The sequence below is a fragment of the Papio anubis genome, chromosome 12 (genome assembly GCF_008728515.1).
Source record: "Papio anubis isolate 15944 chromosome 12, Panubis1.0, whole genome shotgun sequence".
NCBI lineage: Eukaryota > Metazoa > Chordata > Mammalia > Primates > Cercopithecidae > Papio > Papio anubis.
Genome location: NC_044987.1, coordinates 122,950,350 through 122,966,356, shown reverse-complemented (window position 1 = coordinate 122,966,356; position 16,007 = coordinate 122,950,350). Strand labels below are relative to the sequence as shown.

Sequence of the window (16,007 nt, the reverse complement as noted above, 5' to 3'; positions counted from 1 at the left end):
CCCACCACAGGCAGCCAGAGTCCCCATGCCCACACACCACTGCTGGAACTTGAACTCCACCTTGGTCAAGTCGTCTGACAAACTCTGGCCTGCAGGCTCTGCCCCAGCAGTGGGGCAGACCAGAGACTTCCAGGGGCATCTCGAACCCAACGTTCTGGGTGCCCCAAGGTTTTAATTCTGAATACAAAACCAACCGAGGCAAAGCGAGAAGACAACTGTTTCTTTTTTTTCTTTTTCTTTTTTTTTTTTGAGACGGAGTCTCACTCTGTCCCCAGGCTGGAGTGCGGTGGCGTGATCTCGGCTCACTGCAAGCTCCGCCTCCCGGGTTCACACCATTCTTCTGCCTCAGTCTCCCGAGTAGCTGGGACTACAAGCACCTGCCACCATGCCCAGCTAATTTTTTGTATTTTCAGTAGAGACAGGGTTTCACCGTGTTAGCCAGGATGGTCTCGATCTCCTGACCTCGTGATCCGCCCACCTCGGCCTCCCAAAGTGCTGGGATTACAGGCGTGAGCCACCCGCCCGGTTGACAACTGTTTCTTACATCTGAAAATGTCACTGTCGAATCAGGGCACTTGAGGAGAAGTTTCTCATGGAGTTGAGGGTCCCCCAACACACATGCCTGGCGCCTGGGCTCACGGAGGCCCACGGGCCAACACCTCACAATGGGGGTCCTACCACCGTGCCTGAGTCACCAAAGACCGGCAGCTCTTCACTGGAAAAAGGGAATGTCTTGTGTCTGTTTAAGAGTCACAGACTATTTTTCTTAGGAAGGGAACATACAGTTATTTCAGACCGTGCCCTGCTTTGTTGTCAGTTTCTAAACAGGAACACACCAGTCTCTGGTCTTCCTGGCCTGGAGGGGAGAAGACTAGCCTTGGCCTCTGCAGGCACTTGCAGGACACCGCTGCTGCATGATGGCAGCATGTTCCAGGCACCCGCAGGTGCCTTGGGTTTCAGCCCCTCCTAGGAAATGAGGAGGCACCCAGATCCCGCTGCCAGGAAGGAGCAGCCTGACCGAAAGCACAGATCACCGCATGGCCACGGGTCAGCCTGTGTGTGTTCTCACACCCATCAGAAATAAACCAAGTGTCTGGGCTGGGCGCGGTGGCTCATGCTGTAATCCCAGAACATTGGGAGGCCGAGGTGGTAGCTACCTGAGATCAGGAGTTTGAGACAACCTGGACAACATGGCGAACCCAGGAGGTGGAGGTTGCAGTGAGTTGAGATCACTCCACTGCACTCCAGTCTGGGCAACAGAGCAAGACTCTGTCAAAAAAGAAGGAAGGGAGGGAGGGAAGGAAGTTTCCAAGTTTCTTATGTTTTTACTGAAGTCCTTCACAAGTTTTCTGTTTGCTGCCATTCTAACAATAACTCTGCTTTCTGGCCGGGTGTGGTAGCTCACGCCAGCACTTTGGGAGGCCAAGGCGGGCAGATCACCTGAGGTCAGGAGTTTGAGGCCAGCCTGGACAACATGGTGACCTGTCTTTACTAAAATTACAAAACTTAGCCTGGCATGGTGGCACATACCTGTAATCTCAGCTCCTCAGGAGGCTGAGGCACAAGAATGGCTTGAACCCAGGAGGCAGAGGTTGCAAGGAGCCTAGATCGCACTACTGCACTCCAGGCTAGGTGACAGAGCAAGACTCCATCTCAAAAACAAAACACACAAACAACCACTCTGCTTTCAGGTATATGAGGATGATGTCCCAGGTGCATGACCAAGGCTAAAAAGACTACAAGTAACAGGTGCCAGTGGTCCCAGGGAAAACCCCTTTCTGGAGACTGGACCCACCCCGGCATCTGCCACTTGGAAACAAGGTTGCCTGCCCTGGTTGACCCGATGTCCCCAGGTCGCCGAAGGCCCCACATATAAAACATAAAACAAGCTGATACAACATGATCACGAAAGGGCTCTGAAGGTGGCACAGACACTATCTGACACACAACTGGCTTTCAGCAGTTTCCTAAGCAGACGGCAGTCAGGCGTGCAGAATGAAGGAGGGTGGGAGACTGCGCCATAAACGCTATGAGAACAGGATATGGGGGAGGGAAACGCCCTGCTTCCTTCAGCTGGCCCTGCAGCTACAGGAGTAAGGAGCACAGGCAGCGCTGGGCCTCGGGCAGAGGCTGAACTGTGGGGGGACCGCAGCCTGGGCTGGGTCAGGAGCTGGGAGTCCCCGCCCGATGCAGGCCACCAGCCCATCTGATGAGGTGTGACTCTTCACCCGGCCTTGTGAGGCAGCTTCTGCCTCAGCTCTAAGTTCTCCCACCCCAGCACAGCCTGAAGGCTTCTGAGAGCAGAGCGAGCCAGTGCCTCCCTACCCAGCTTACAGAGCAGACGCGCACACACGATGGGCTGAACCCCGGGAGAGCCTCAGGGAAGCCCAAGGCCCCCAGCGTGGCACCACTCGCACTGGGCTATGCCCCTCAGAGCAGCTTACCAGAACATGTCCTGAGATGGACGCCGCGTTGGCCACAGACGTGGTGAAGACATTGTCTGCAGCAGCCCCCACGTTGGCCACTGTCACTGTGGTCACCTCTGCAACAGAAGGAGCCTCATTTAAGAAGCAACGAAAGCCAGAACGGACAAAGCCAACAGCCTCGCTCAGGCGCTTCAAACAAAGCGACTCCCCCTGGGGTATGCGCACTTGTAACCCGGGAAGACCTTAACACTTGCATGAACGGGCGCTCGACTACCATTTCTATTCCACAGTCTAAGTCATTTGGCTCTTCCAGGAAAGAGAGAAGAAATCTATTCCTCCCCAGTAAAGCCTTTTATGTGCAGTAAAAAAATGCACACAACAAACCCGCCCGTCCCCATGCCCCAGCCAGCCCCAGCTCCACCAAATCACCACTGGGACTCTATCTCCTTCTGTGGCGTGGCTGTGTCCTGCCAGTCAGGTGTGCCCTGTGCCTACAATGAGCTCTTGGCCTCCCCACAGGTGAGGACACCTCCTGGACCCACTCTTGCAGCTCCATTCCTGCCTCTCCTCCACCACAGGGGTCAGGCCACCACCGTCAGGTGACCTCAGCCCCATGCTTACCGCCATTGCCCTTGGTCTCTGACCCCTTCCTCCTAAAAAGTACATCTAACCTGCCTGTGCCCCTTGGTGCCACCCCACCGCATCCCCTACAACATGGAACTCGGCCCTCTGGCATGCAGACAGGCCCTCTGGCAGCGTCTGCACACAGGACAGGTACCACAGAGGTCAGCTACACCCCACCTCCTGCCCTTGTCATCCCAGACAGGTCCTGCAGCTCCAGCCTTTGCGTGTTGCAGTGTTTCTAGAGAAACACTTTCTGCTGCCAACACCCCCACACCCTCCTCTGTGCCACTGCGAAGTCTTCCTGTGATGCTCCCAGGCCAAGCAAGTGGCTCTTCTGTCACCAAGTTCTAGAATGTTCTGTGCCCAGGGCAATCTCTGGCACACAGCAGATGCTTAAAAGATACCGGTTGAGGCCGGGCGTGGTGGCTCATGCCTGTAATCCCAACACTTTGGGAGGCTGAGGCGGGCGGATCACGAGGTTAAGGAGATCGAGACCATCCTGGCTAACATGGTGAAACCCCGTCTCTACTAAAAATACAAAAAATTAGCCGGGCGTGGTGGCGGGCACCTGTAGTCCCAGCTACTTGGGAGGCTGAGGCAGGAGAATGGCGTGAACCCGGGAGGCGGAGCTTGCAGTAAGCTGAGATCGCACCACTGCACTCCAGCCTGGGCGACAAAGTGAGACTCCATCTCAAGGAAAAAAAAAAAAAAAAAGATACTGGTTGAATGCGTCCTGACCATACCATCCATGCCGTTAACCCAGCACTCACCCAAACTGCCCTTAAAAATGCCTGTTTGCAGCCAGGCGCGGTGGCTCACGCCTGTAATCCCAGCACTTTGGGAAGCAGAGGTGGGCGGATCAACTGAGGTCGGGAGTTCGAGACCAGTCTGACCAACATAGAGAAACCCCCATCTCTACTAAAATTACAAAATTAGCTGGGCATGGTGGCGCATGCCTGTAATCCCAGCTACTCGGGAGGCTGAGGCAGGAGAATCGCTTGAGTCCGGGAGGAGGAGGTTGCAGTGAGCCAAGATCGCGCCACTGTGCTCTAGCTTGGGCAACAAGAACGAAACTCCGTGTCAAAAAAAAAAAAAAAAAGCCTGTTTGCTGTCTGTCTCCACGACCAGATCACACCAGGTGCAGGGCTCACTCATCCTCGCCTCTCAGCACCACAGTCCCCAGCAGGCGGTGTGGGGCCACAGTGAGAGCTGAACGCCAGGCCCACGGCAGCCCTGGGAGCATCCGCCCAAAGCCTCCTCAGGCGGCAGCGTGTCCTGCTGAGTTCCTTAAACCTGGAAAGCACTTGACTTCAGCTTTTACCACATCAAAACACAACTACCATATTTTTCAGAAAAAAACATACGTCAACATATTTCTCTGACATCATGATGGACAGCATCATTTTTCTTTTATGGATTCAGAAAAATACGTGCAAAAATGACAAAAACCTGAAGTCAACATCATGGCTCCAAATCCCAACGTCAAACCAGAGTTTAGCCATGAAAGCCAACCTGAGAGTCACAAAGCTTTCCCTCCCTTTTTCTTCTTAACCAACCAAACAAGCAGCAGTGACCCCCTTGCCTCTGAGGGCCATTCAGTGGACTAAGGGCAGCCCAGACGCTGCTGGGACAGCCCCCGGGCCAAAGCAGCACCCAGAGCACATGCAACGCCCTGACATACCCGGCACACCAGGACTGGCGTCCAGTTCCTAAACGCGCAAAGCTCCTTAGGGGAAAAGTGCCTCACAACGCAACAAGGGGCTCCTCCAAGGGTCTGAACACTGAGCTGCGAGTGCCTGGGGGACACTCCGGAGCTCCAATGGGGAAGAGCGCAGTGCGTTGGGAAGCTGGTGGGCGGGGAAGTCTATGCCCCACTGACACAAGGGCGGGACACAGGAGGTGCTGGATGGCAACTGCCCTGTAGGGCATCTGTGAGTTCTGCCCCGGGCTCCCAGTGTTTTGGAGCCTGAGAAGGAGGCTGCTCTGTGTGGCAAGAAACTATGAGCAGCTTACAGAAAAATATGGGCTGGCAAGCCACGGCGGCCTCCCCACAGGGAGCCCGACAAGAAGGAGGCAGAAGGAGCAGGTCCTTAGGGAAAAAGGCAAGAGGAAGAGGGAGGACTGGGAGAGGAGCCTGCACAGGTAACTCCGCGGGCCCCCTGGGCCACCACACAGCCATGCTGACCTCTGGCATCATGGCCTCCAGCAGGCTGCCCACCCCTGGCTCCTCAGTGCTCAGGTCATACCTGAACTGGCCCTCAGGACGTGGGGGTTCCTGGTGACCACAGGTGCCCATCCACCCCCGGGCTTCTCCAGGACAGGTGGGTAGGGGGAGCCAGGATAGATGAAGGCAGGGCAGGGGCAGGGCTGCACAGGGGGACCAGTAGGAGGCAGGGCTGCCACAAAGAAAAGGGGAGGTGAGGGCAGGTGTGTGCAGGGCAGGCCAGGTGAGGCTGGGTGGGTCACCAGGGGCAGGTGTGTGGGGCAGGTGTGCTGGGCAGGTGGGGCAGGCTGGTAACCTGGGGCAGGTATGTGGGGCAGGTGTGCGGGGCAGGTGGGGCAGGCTGATCACGTGGGGCAGGTGTGAGGGGCGGGTGGGGCAGGCTGAGTGGAAGAGGTGTGTGGGGCAGGTGTCTGTGGCAGGTGGGGCAGGCTGGTCACCTGCAGCAGGTATGTGGGGCAGGTGGGATGGGCTGGCGGGGCAGTGTGGTCATGTGGGGCAGGTGTGAGAGGTAGTTGTGCGGGGCGGGTGGGGCGGGCTGGTCACGTGGAGCAGGTGTGAGGGGCAGGTGTGGCGGGCTGGTCACGTGGGGCAGTTGTGCGGGGCAGGTGTGCGGGGTAGGCGCGCGGGAACCGGACGAGGCGAGAGGCCGGCGGGCGCACTTGCCTGCGAAGGCTGCGGCAGCGGCGGTCTCGTCGGGGCCGGGCAGGGCCTCGGCACCCATGTCCATGTGCCCGGGCTCCGCCGCCATCACCGCCACTGCCGTGACCCGCGGAGTGTCCCGCTCCGCCTCCGAGTCTGCGTCCTCCTCCGAGTCCTCGTCCCTGCTCAGCACCGGCTCCTCCGCCTCGCCTCCCGCCGCGGCCGCGGCCGCCGCCGCCACAGCGGCCGCGGCCGCCACCGCCGCCGCCTCAGCCAGGCCCAGCTGCTTTGCCGCCGAGTCCGAGTCCTCCATCCGGACTCCGCCGAGCCTTCCCGAAGGCGCCGTCCGGGGCCGCCCGAAGCGCCGGTCGCGGAGCCCGAAGCGGGGCCCGAAGAGGACGCCCGAGCTGGGCCGAGGCCGCCCGAAGCCGCCGCCCGAACAGGGACCGAAAAGGCAGCCAGCCGCCGAGCAGAGCCGAGCCGAGTCTGCCCGTGGAGCGGAACCGAGGCGAACCGAGGCTGCCCGAATAAGAGCCGAACCTGCACGAAGCCGCCGAGCCGAGACCGAGTCCTGAACCGAGGAGGGTCGAAGCTCCCCGAAGTGGGAAGCCGAGTCAGTCCGAATAGGTCCGAGTCCGCACGAGGGCTTCCGAGAGACTGAGCCCCGGTTCTCCTCACTGCCTAACAGGCTGAGACGGCTGTTGTCCCCGGCCGACAGGGCTGGACGGCTCTAGGCAGATTTTCGCCGGCGCCCGGCGCAATTCTGCCTCTCAGAGACAGAGCTTAGTGCCGCGGGTTTCGCCCGTTCCCGCTGCCGGCGGGAGCCGAGTCAGCCCGAGGCCGAGCCGAGACGAGCCGAATGTCCCCGAGCCCGAATGCTCCCGAACCTCGGTTCTCCGCCTCCTCCCTTCCGAAAGTGCCCGAGCGGTGCCGGACGGACTACGGCCGTGGCTCGGACGTCCGCTCCCGAAACGCGGCGCGGTCGGGCCCCTTCGTCAGGAGACGCGAAAATGGCCGAAGGAGCGCGAGCGGCGCGGGCCGAGAGGCTGCCGGGATCGCGACGGACCGGCGGGCGGGGCGGGTAAGATGGCGGCCGCGCGGCGAGGTGAGTTCGGGCGGGTGGGGGCTTCCGGGCTAGCAGCGGCGGGCACGGCGTTTCCCTGTGGTGACAATCCGGTTTCCGTTTTCGGTGCGCTCACGGGGCTGTGCCAGCGTCTCTACGTGAGCGAGACGGCTCCGTCACCCCATCGAGAAGCGCGGCCTGGCCTGGGTGGCGGGCGCCCTGCGCCCCGAGGAGCTCCCCCGCGCGCGGGCGCCTGGGCCCGGGCAGGGTGGATGCGGAGCGGCTTTGGAGCGGCTCTCGGGGACCCGGTCCCCGACAGCTCTTGTCCCGCGCGTGGCTTTTGTGAAGACACGTGGGCGGGATGGGCGCGGGGTTTCGGTAGCCTTGGAACTTTCGCCAAAGAAACCGCGGGTGCCCGTGCCTCAGGCGTCCTGCGTGAGAGACTCGCCTCCGAGAGGAGGAAGGGACAGACCAAAGCAGTAAATCGGCCGTGCTGCAGAGGGGCCGCCTTCTGCTGTCTGTGGGTGCAGCCAGAGCGCTCAAACGCGGGCGCTGAAGTGCCACACCTTCGAGCGCGTTCTCTGGAAATCAGGTGCTTTGTTTTAACGGAATAACGAATGGCTATTCCATAGGCAGGGCAGCCTCTAGTAATCAGGTTTGTTTGTGTATTTTCATTAGGTTAAAAGTTAAGTTTAGGTTGAGCGCAGTGGCTCACGCCTATAAGCCTGGCACTTTGGGAAGCCGAGGCTGCAGGATCATTTGAGACCAGCCTGGGCAACATAGCAAGACACCCTCTCTACAGAAAAATTGTAAACATCAGCCGGTCGTGGTGGCACACCCCTGTGGACCAAGGTACTCTGGAGGCTGAGGCTGGCTGATCAGTTGAACCCAGGAGGTCGAGACTACAGTGAGTCGTGATGGCGCCACTGCACTCCAGCCTGGGCGACAGAGCGAGACCCCCCTCTACAAAAAAAAAAAATTAAAAATTAGCCCGGGGAGCCTGTGGTCCCAGCTACGTGGGAGACTGAAGCTGGTGCATCACTTGAGCTCAAGAGGTTGAGACTGCAGTGAGCCGTGATCACACCACTGCACTCCAGCCTGGGCAACAGTGCGAAACCCCCTTCTACAAAAAAAAAATTAAAAATTACCCCGGGGAAGGCCGGGCGCAGTGGCTCACGCCTGTAATCCCAGCACTTCGGGAGGCCAAGGAGGGCAGATCACCTGAGGTCGAGGGTTCGAGACCAGCCTGACCAACATGGAGAAACCCCATCTCTACTAAAAATACAAAATTAGCCTGGTGTGATGGTGCATGCCTGTAATCCCAGCTACATGAGAGTCTGAGGCAGGAGAAATCACTCGAACCTGTGGGGGCAGAGGTTGCGGTGGGACAAGATCGCACCATTGTACTCCAGCCTGGGCAATGAGCGAAACTCTGTCTCAAAAAAAAAAAAATTACCCCAGGGAGCCTGTGGTCACAGCTGCGTGGGAGGCTGAGGCTGCAATGAGCTGTGATCACGCCACTGCACTCCAGCCTGGGCAATAGAGCAAAACCCTGTCTCTAAAAAAATTAAGTGTATACCAGAACAAGATCTCTTAACACACCTTGTCCGTTACATCAGGGAAAACATTTGTTCTCTTTTACTTCCATGTTTAACTTCGCCTGACACAGCTATTCATAGCCACATTGTGATTACAGTAAGTCACTGACCAAAAATGTCCTGAAAGCCAGGGCGACGTTCAGTCAGAATGAGCTCCTGCAGGTCTAGAATTGTTAGAACAGCCGCCCTATAACAGCTGGTTAGAGCCGCCCTTCATATTAATTATTTAAATGTTACATCACTTAAGACTTTTATACAGTTTTCCCCCAAACGCCACAACTTCAATCTGTAGCAATGAGCAACTAGCAGACACATTGGAAGTGTTTAAGAAGCCAACCTCTAAGAAAAGGAACAGAAGGGACAAAAACCCCAATTAATGCGAAATCATCACAGATAATGACAGGTATTTAGGTAGCCTGGTTTAGCTAGGGCCTGGAAAAGAACAGATCGGGTTTAAAGAGTGGTCTGCCGGTAACACGATGCGACGTGGTTTGCCGTGCACTTGGCTTCCTGCTTCCAGCCTGTGGCGCCTCTTCCAGGAGCCCTGTTCTGAGTCTCTGATGCCGATGTCCTGTATTTACCGGCTCAAGACTCTTGCCCATGTGAGATGCCACAAACTCTGGCACAGAAGGCCCCAGATCTGCTCAAGAAGCTGTGGGATCAGCCACAAAATCTCACTAACGCCAGGTTTCTGTCCTGCCCTCCCTGGCGTTGAAGTGGAAATGGAACAGAGAGGCTGTGTTCAGGTTGCTGTCCTGCCTGCCGCCCAGCGGTGCAGCTTGAGCCTCCTTTTATGAGAGGTTTCCGCCCAATTCTAGATCTATATTGATGTATTTACACATGTAGAGACGTGCACATATCACATGTGCAACTAGCGTGAGCCCTTTTCAGACAATTAGTCCGACCCAGGTCACCGTGGATCCAGGATGAGTCAGGGGAGTCTTCAGATGCAAAACCTCAGAATCGAAAATGCGGAAAGAGGCTCCACTCACTCCTCCAGCTTCCTGTCACCTCTCAGGTGGGGGTGGGAGAAGGCCCAAGAGGTTGCATGATAAAAAGATTGGACTGCTGCATTGCTAGTTTTGAAAATTCTTATTTTTGGAGGGATGTTTGGGGATAAAATTCCAAAGGAAAGCAAATGTCTCTTAAAATTTATGAAAAAAGATTTGTTACAACCTAAGTCCAGAAAAGGTTTTCTTTTTCTTTTTTTCTGAGGCAGTCTCGGCTCTGTCATAGGCTGGGTGCAGTGGTAGCGATCTTGGCTCACTGCAAGCTCGCCTCCCGGGTTTCACGCCATTCTCCTGCCTCAGCCTCCCGAGTAGCTGGGACTACAGGCGCCGCCACCTCGCCTAGCTAGTTTTTTGTATTTTTTAGTAGAGGCGGGGGGTTTCACCCGTGTGTTAGCCAGGCTGGTCTCGATCTCCTGACCTCATTGATCTGCCGTCTCGGCCTCCCAAAAGTGCTGGGATTACAGGCTTGAGCCACAGCGCCCGGCCTCTTTTTTTTTTTTTTTTGGAAGGCGGGAGTCTCGTGCTGTCGCCCAGGCTGGAGTGCAGTGGCAAGATCTCGGCTCACCACCAAGAGCTCCATACCCTGGAGTCCACTATGCATTCTCCTGCCTCAGCCTCCCGAGTAGCTGGGACTGCGGTGCCAGCTGCCATGCCCAGCTAATTTTTTTGTATTTTTAGTAGAGACGGGGTTTCACCGTGTTAGCCAGGATGGTCTCGATCTCCTGACCTCATGATCCGCCCGCCTCAGCCTCCCAAAGTGCTGGGATTACAGACGTGAGCCACTGCGCCCGACCGAAAAGGTTTTCGTCAGTCATATATGTGTGGCAAATACAGAGAAGCCACAGACAACGAGGAGAGCTGCTGTTTGGGTAGGCTCAGGGTGCTGCTTTCCCTGAGGGCCAGGTGGGTCTGGCCCAGGGTGAAGTGGAGGATTCACTTCCCACCATGGTTCCTCCCGTACTCGCTGCCTCCAGCCTCAGGTTCTGAAAGGCAGAGGCTCCTAGCCTCGTTGAAGGATGGCTAGAGAGGCACGGGAGATACCTAGGGGCAGGCGCATGGTATATGTTTACTGCTTTCTACAAATATGAGATCAAAAGAGAATAAAGCAGGGGTGGTTCCTATCAGTGTGGAGCGAGCCCCAGGAAAGCCTCCTGGTGGCTGTCGGGACTTGCTCACAGCCCCTTTCTCTTTCAGGGAGAGGCTCCTCCACAGTGGTATCCTGCTGCGTGCCCCTCCAGGACAGCACCCAGAGGCCCGAATTGCTGCCACGCAGAGAGCACTCGGCCTCACCCCACGTTTTCCTTAAGTTCTGTCTAGTAATTCCACTTTGGAGAGGGGGGTGTTGCTTGACAGATTTAGAGAGTTGATGTAACTTCCTTGGATCAGTTGTGTTGGCTCCATCCCCTGCCTGCTCAGCCCTGCACAAAGTGGCTAAGCACACCAGACTGCCCGGCTCCAAAGAGGATGGCCACCTGCCTCTGTCTCGGCCAGTAGTGGCAGGAAGATGGAAATCCCTCACTTTGAATGTCCCTAGATTCATTTTATTTTATTTTTGTTTGTTTATTTTATTTTAAGGACGGAGCCTTGCTCTCACCCTGGCTGGAGTGTGGCAATCACAGCTCACTGCAGCCTCGGCCTCCTGAAGCTCTGGCATCACAGGCGTGAGTCACTGTGCCTGGCCCCATAGACTTATATTGGCATAAACAAATAGGAAATATACACAGCTCAGGAAATGGCTAGTAGATACTTAAGTCCCCCCAAACAGAAATATATTTCCTCTGAAGAGCGCAGTGGCTCATGCCTGTAATCCCAACACTTTGGAAGGCTGAAGCGGGCAGATCACTTGAGGCCAGGAATTTGAGACCAGCCTGGCCAACGTGGTGAAATCCTGTCCCTACTAAAAATACAAAAAATAAGCTGGGTGTGGTGGTGCACGCCTGTAGTCCCAGCTACTCAGGAGGCTGAGGCAGAAGAATCACTTGAACCCAGGAGGCGGAGGTTGCAGTGGACCAAGATTGTGCCACTGCACTCCAGTCTGGGCAACACAGCAAGACTCTTATCTCAAAAAAAAAAAGAAAATGACAAAGTTATTTTTTCTCTCTAACTCATAACTGGGGCCAGAGTCAGGGTGACATCACTGGGAGTGCCAGCGTGTGGAGGCGTCCCCTGACCAGTCCACAGTCACTGAGGACAGAAGCTGCGGTGCACAGACTGCATTGTTCTGGCGTGGACGGTGGGGGGGTGGGGTCCCCACAAAGGCCTTGCCAGCTCATGGGACCCCATTGGCAGCCAGCAGAGTGGTAGAAGCCTCAGACGGGCAGTGAGCCGTCGTCAGGACCCCATGGTCCCGTGGTGTCTGTGGCCACCAAACAGATGACAGAACCAGCCCCTCTTGTTCAGCCACCTAGGAGGCTGCTCCCAGGTCCATTGAGCTTGAGGATTCTTAACCACTCACCAGCTCTCTTCAGTTCCCCTTCAAATGCTGTTTTATCTCAGTGGAACGTACTACGCCCTGTATTTCCTCGCCACGCTCCTGATGATCACGTATAAAAGTAAGTCAGGCTGGGCGCGGCAGCTCACGCCTGGAATCCCAACACTTTGGGAGGCCAAGGCGGGCGGATCACTTGAGGTCAGGAGTTCGAAACAAACCTGGCCAACATGGGGAAACCCCATCTCTACTAAAAACACAAAAAGTAGCCGGGCTTGGTGGTGGGCGCCTGTAGTCCCAGCTACTCAGTAGGCTGAGGTGAGAGGATTGCTTGAACCCATGAGGCGGAGGTTGCAGTGAGCTGAGATTGCGCCATTGCACTCCATCCTGGGTGACAGAGCAAGACCCTGTCTCAAAAAAAAAAAAAAAGAAGGAAAAGGAAAAGGCAAGCTGAGGCGGCTCCTGCTGCTGCGCCAGTTAACTTGTGTTCCGTCTGCACCTCTGCTCTCCAGGTGAGGTGTTCAGCTGTCCTCACCACTACCTGGTCCTCGATCTTGCTCTGCTGTTTCTGATGGGGATTCTGGAAGCATTGCGGTTATACCTGGGTGAGTGCACGTTAACACCGTGAAGAACCTGTCCTAAGAGTTGCTCTCTGTTACCACAGCCTTTCAATAGTAATTATTTTACAGTATGGTTCTCGGAGACGTTTTTTATCCAAACTGCTTACCCAGTTGCTTTGCAGGCTCACCTTACAGTGTCATTAAGTATTAATCGAGAAGTTTTGTCCCAGAGACAAACAACGCTGGGGGCATCGTTGGGAGAGTCTGTGTTTGGAAGTGTGTCTTGTAGAAGTCACTGGGTAATGGCACTGAGATCAGAAGCCCAGCCCACCACCACATCCGGAGCTCTGGAATATTCACCAGCACCCCTTCCCCTCGGCCTCGGCTGTCTGAGGAGAGAGCCCTGGAGAGTTCTGCCAGGTCCCAAAAGGCAGCAGAGTCTAGAGGGGTGGGAGCCCCCAGCGTCCCGAGTCCAGCTCTAGGGATCCCCAAGTCTGCAACCCCTTCAAGTGACCTACTTTTTTTGAGAGGTCTCACTCAGTTGCCCAGGCTGGAGTGCAGTGGTGCAATCACAGCTCACTGCATCGTTGACCTCCTGGGCTCGAGCAATCCCCCTGCCTCAGCCCTCCCCCTCTTCCCAAGTAGCTGGGACTACAGGCGCCCGCCACCACGCCTGGCTAATTTTTTTTTTGAGATGGAGTCTCACTCTGTCGCCCAGGCTGGAGTGCAGTGACGTGAACTTGGCTCACTGCAAGCTCCACCTCCCAGGTTCACAGAGGTCTCCTGCCTCAGCCTCCCGAGTAGCTGGGACTACAGGCGCCCGCCACCACGCCCGGCTAATTTTTTGTATGTTTAGTAGAGACGGGGTTTCACCATGTTAGCCAGGATGGTGTCGATCTCCTGACCTCGTGGTCTGCCCGCCTCAGCCTCCCAAAGTGCTGGGATTACAGGTGTGAGCCACCGTGCGCGGCTGGAGACAAGGTTTCACTGTGTTGCCCTGGCTGGTCTTGAACTCCTGGGCTCAAGCAGTCTGCCCACGTTGGCCTTCCAAAGTGCCTGACCTCACTCCCCTTTTTTAACCACACAGTTTGTTCAAGGATATATTCTTGTACAAGATTCAAGGGGTGCAGAAGTAAAACATGGAAATTTGCCCTCCCCAGAGCTCACTTCTGTGGCCAGTGGGGTGCGGGCTTCCAGCCCTCTGCGTGCTCATGGTCATAACACGTGCACCTAAACACATGTGTTTGTGAAACATTGCCCTGCCGTGGGGAACGCAGTGGGCACTTCCAGGGCACTTTGCGCCTGCCAGGCTGGAATCTTGGACCCCTCTTGTTGACACACAGATATACCCCTGATGCTCGATGTCCAGTGAGGAACCGAGGCTGCAGAGAAGGGTGGCCCCCACCATTCCTCTTGTTACCAGGCCTCAGACACACTAGGAGGATGGAGGCGAGTTCTGTCAGTTGCCCATTCCACTGAGGGGTGCCCGGCCATCAGTGTCTTGTCTGCACTTACAGATGGTCCTGGAGCCTCTACAGCTTGCCCCCCAGAGTGGGCACTGCTGGGAGGGTGCAAGCGCTACTGCTGCACGGAGGCCCGGTTCTTGGCTGGATCTTCAGGGGCTTGGGCCTGCCCCAAGGTGGTGGGGACAGGGTGTGGTCTGGCCCTGCTGGGGGTTGCTAGGCCAACCGGGACCCTCCCCAAGCGTGCCGCACACTGCAGGGTCTCCAGGCACCTGGGCTCAGCTAGTGCCTGACTCATTTGTTTGCTAAATATGCAGTTTTGTTTTTAATACGTATCCATGAAATTTTCCAGAACTGGCCTTGGACCAGAGAAAAATATTTTGGGAATTTTTCAAAAAAATCCCTTCAGTTCCACTTGGAATTAGGAAAAGGTGGCAGATGCAGTTGAATCATTTTAGAAACCAAATTCACCCTCGCCCACACAGCCGACCCAGAAGACCCAGAGACAGATCACACTGGTTTTGCAGGGGCACTTGCCCCAGGAGGGGCTCACGCCCGTGCTGCACACGCTCTCTGGCTCTCCTGAGTTCTGGGTGGCCATGGGGGCTGTTTCCCTGGAATTCCCCAGGCCCCCAAGGAACGTAGGGCAAGGATCTGCTCTGGTCCCAGCAGCCTGCCAGGTACCTGCGGGCAGTGGGCTCTGGGGATCACCCTGCACCACCTTCACTCCCCCTTTTGCTCTGTTCTCCAGGTACCAGGGGCAACCTGACAGAGGCTGAGAGGCCGCTGGCCGCCAGCCTGGCCCTCACGGCCGGCACCGCCCTCCTCTCTGCCTACTTCCTGCTTTGGCAGACCCTGGTGTTGTGGGCAGACTGGGCCCTCAGTGCCACACTCCTGGCCCTTCACGGCCTGGAGGCCGTCCTGCAGGTGGTTGCCATTGCAGCCTTCACCAGGTAGCTGCGGGCACCCAGAACACCCCACACTGGGGCCCTCCTCCTGGGCCCGACCAGTCCCCCAGCTGTCACCTCCCCATTCCTGGACAGGAAGGGCACTTTTCCTAGCAACTGGCCATAGATGGTTTCGGACGGCTCCATCTGTCCTGGCAGGGGTGGGAGCAGGAGCCAGAGCAGAACAAACTGCTGGAGGCCGTGGTGTTGGGAACAGCTGCAGGGAGGGTAGGGACCACACAGAACTGCCTTCAAGGTGAGTCCCAGGAGTGCACACTCAGCCCTGTCAGTGGGGTCTGGCTTCAGCAGCCAGGCCTCCATGGACCCCCATGGGCCCCCAGGGCTGAGAGGGAGGACAGAGCCCTTCAGAACAGAGGCCTCGTCTCACCGCCTGCCCCATCACCCCCTAGTTCCCTGATGGTCCTAATTTGTGCTCTGAGAGCCCAGTTTACTCCGTGGCCAGGCCCCACCTGTGTTTCCAAGTCCGGCTGGAGAAGCAGGATGGGGTAGGCCTTGTGCTTTGAGTGCCCCCAGCTCTGCCTCACAGGCAGGCAGGCCCCGGGGGCAAGAGTGCACTCTGGGTTCCTAAAGCAATAAATGCAAACAAGCCAACAGCTCTGGTGCTTGAGAATTTCCATCTCAGCCACACTCCTCCCTTTAGGGGCTTCGGAGGAGAGGTCAGGGCTGAGGCTGGGGATGGAACTGCAGGAGAGAGAGCAGCTGCAGGGCCCACATTCTGAGCCTCCGTCCACTCCAGTTTTAGCAACTTTTGCCTTGTGCACTGAGTGCTAAACAAATTCTAGCTCTGTGATTTTTTTCCCATTCCCAGATTTACTGTAAGTTCTCCTTAAAAAGTATCTAAGCTGTTATAGTAGCTTTCCCTTCATTTGGTTCTATTGTGTGTTCTCTATGTTTGGAATAATCACATCCTAATACCTAGATATTTTCTCTTCACCGCATTTTGTAAATAAAAGAGATGTGTATGTCTCTTTGAATTCATGGCCACCTCCCCCACCCATTGCCGG

At 56.5% G+C, this 16,007-nt stretch overlaps 2 protein-coding genes across 2 annotated transcripts in view; one reads left to right on the top strand and one right to left on the bottom strand.

The window, feature by feature from the left end:
• The window catches only part of DEAF1 (DEAF1 transcription factor), a 49,784-nt gene extending 43,072 nt beyond the window's left edge, over positions 1 to 6,712 (bottom strand). The window contains exons 1-2 of the mRNA XM_003909336.5: positions 5,938 to 6,712; positions 2,445 to 2,542 (exon numbers count right to left, since the gene is read on the bottom strand). Coding sequence (XP_003909385.3) covers positions 2,445 to 2,542; positions 5,938 to 6,226 — 387 coding nt within the window. The 5' untranslated portion in view covers positions 6,227 to 6,712. The remainder of the gene's footprint in view (positions 1 to 2,444; positions 2,543 to 5,937) is intronic.
• Positions 6,713 to 6,762: 50 nt separating this feature from the next.
• TMEM80 (transmembrane protein 80) lies at positions 6,763 to 15,977 on the top strand. Its single transcript, XM_009185219.4, is given in 6 exon segments — positions 6,763 to 6,944; positions 6,946 to 7,018; positions 10,779 to 10,798; positions 12,043 to 12,136; positions 12,525 to 12,617; positions 14,787 to 15,977. Coding segments are annotated over 6 exon segments (642 nt in total). The 5' UTR covers positions 6,763 to 6,788; the 3' UTR covers positions 14,993 to 15,977.
• Positions 15,978 to 16,007: the final 30 nt, after the last annotated feature.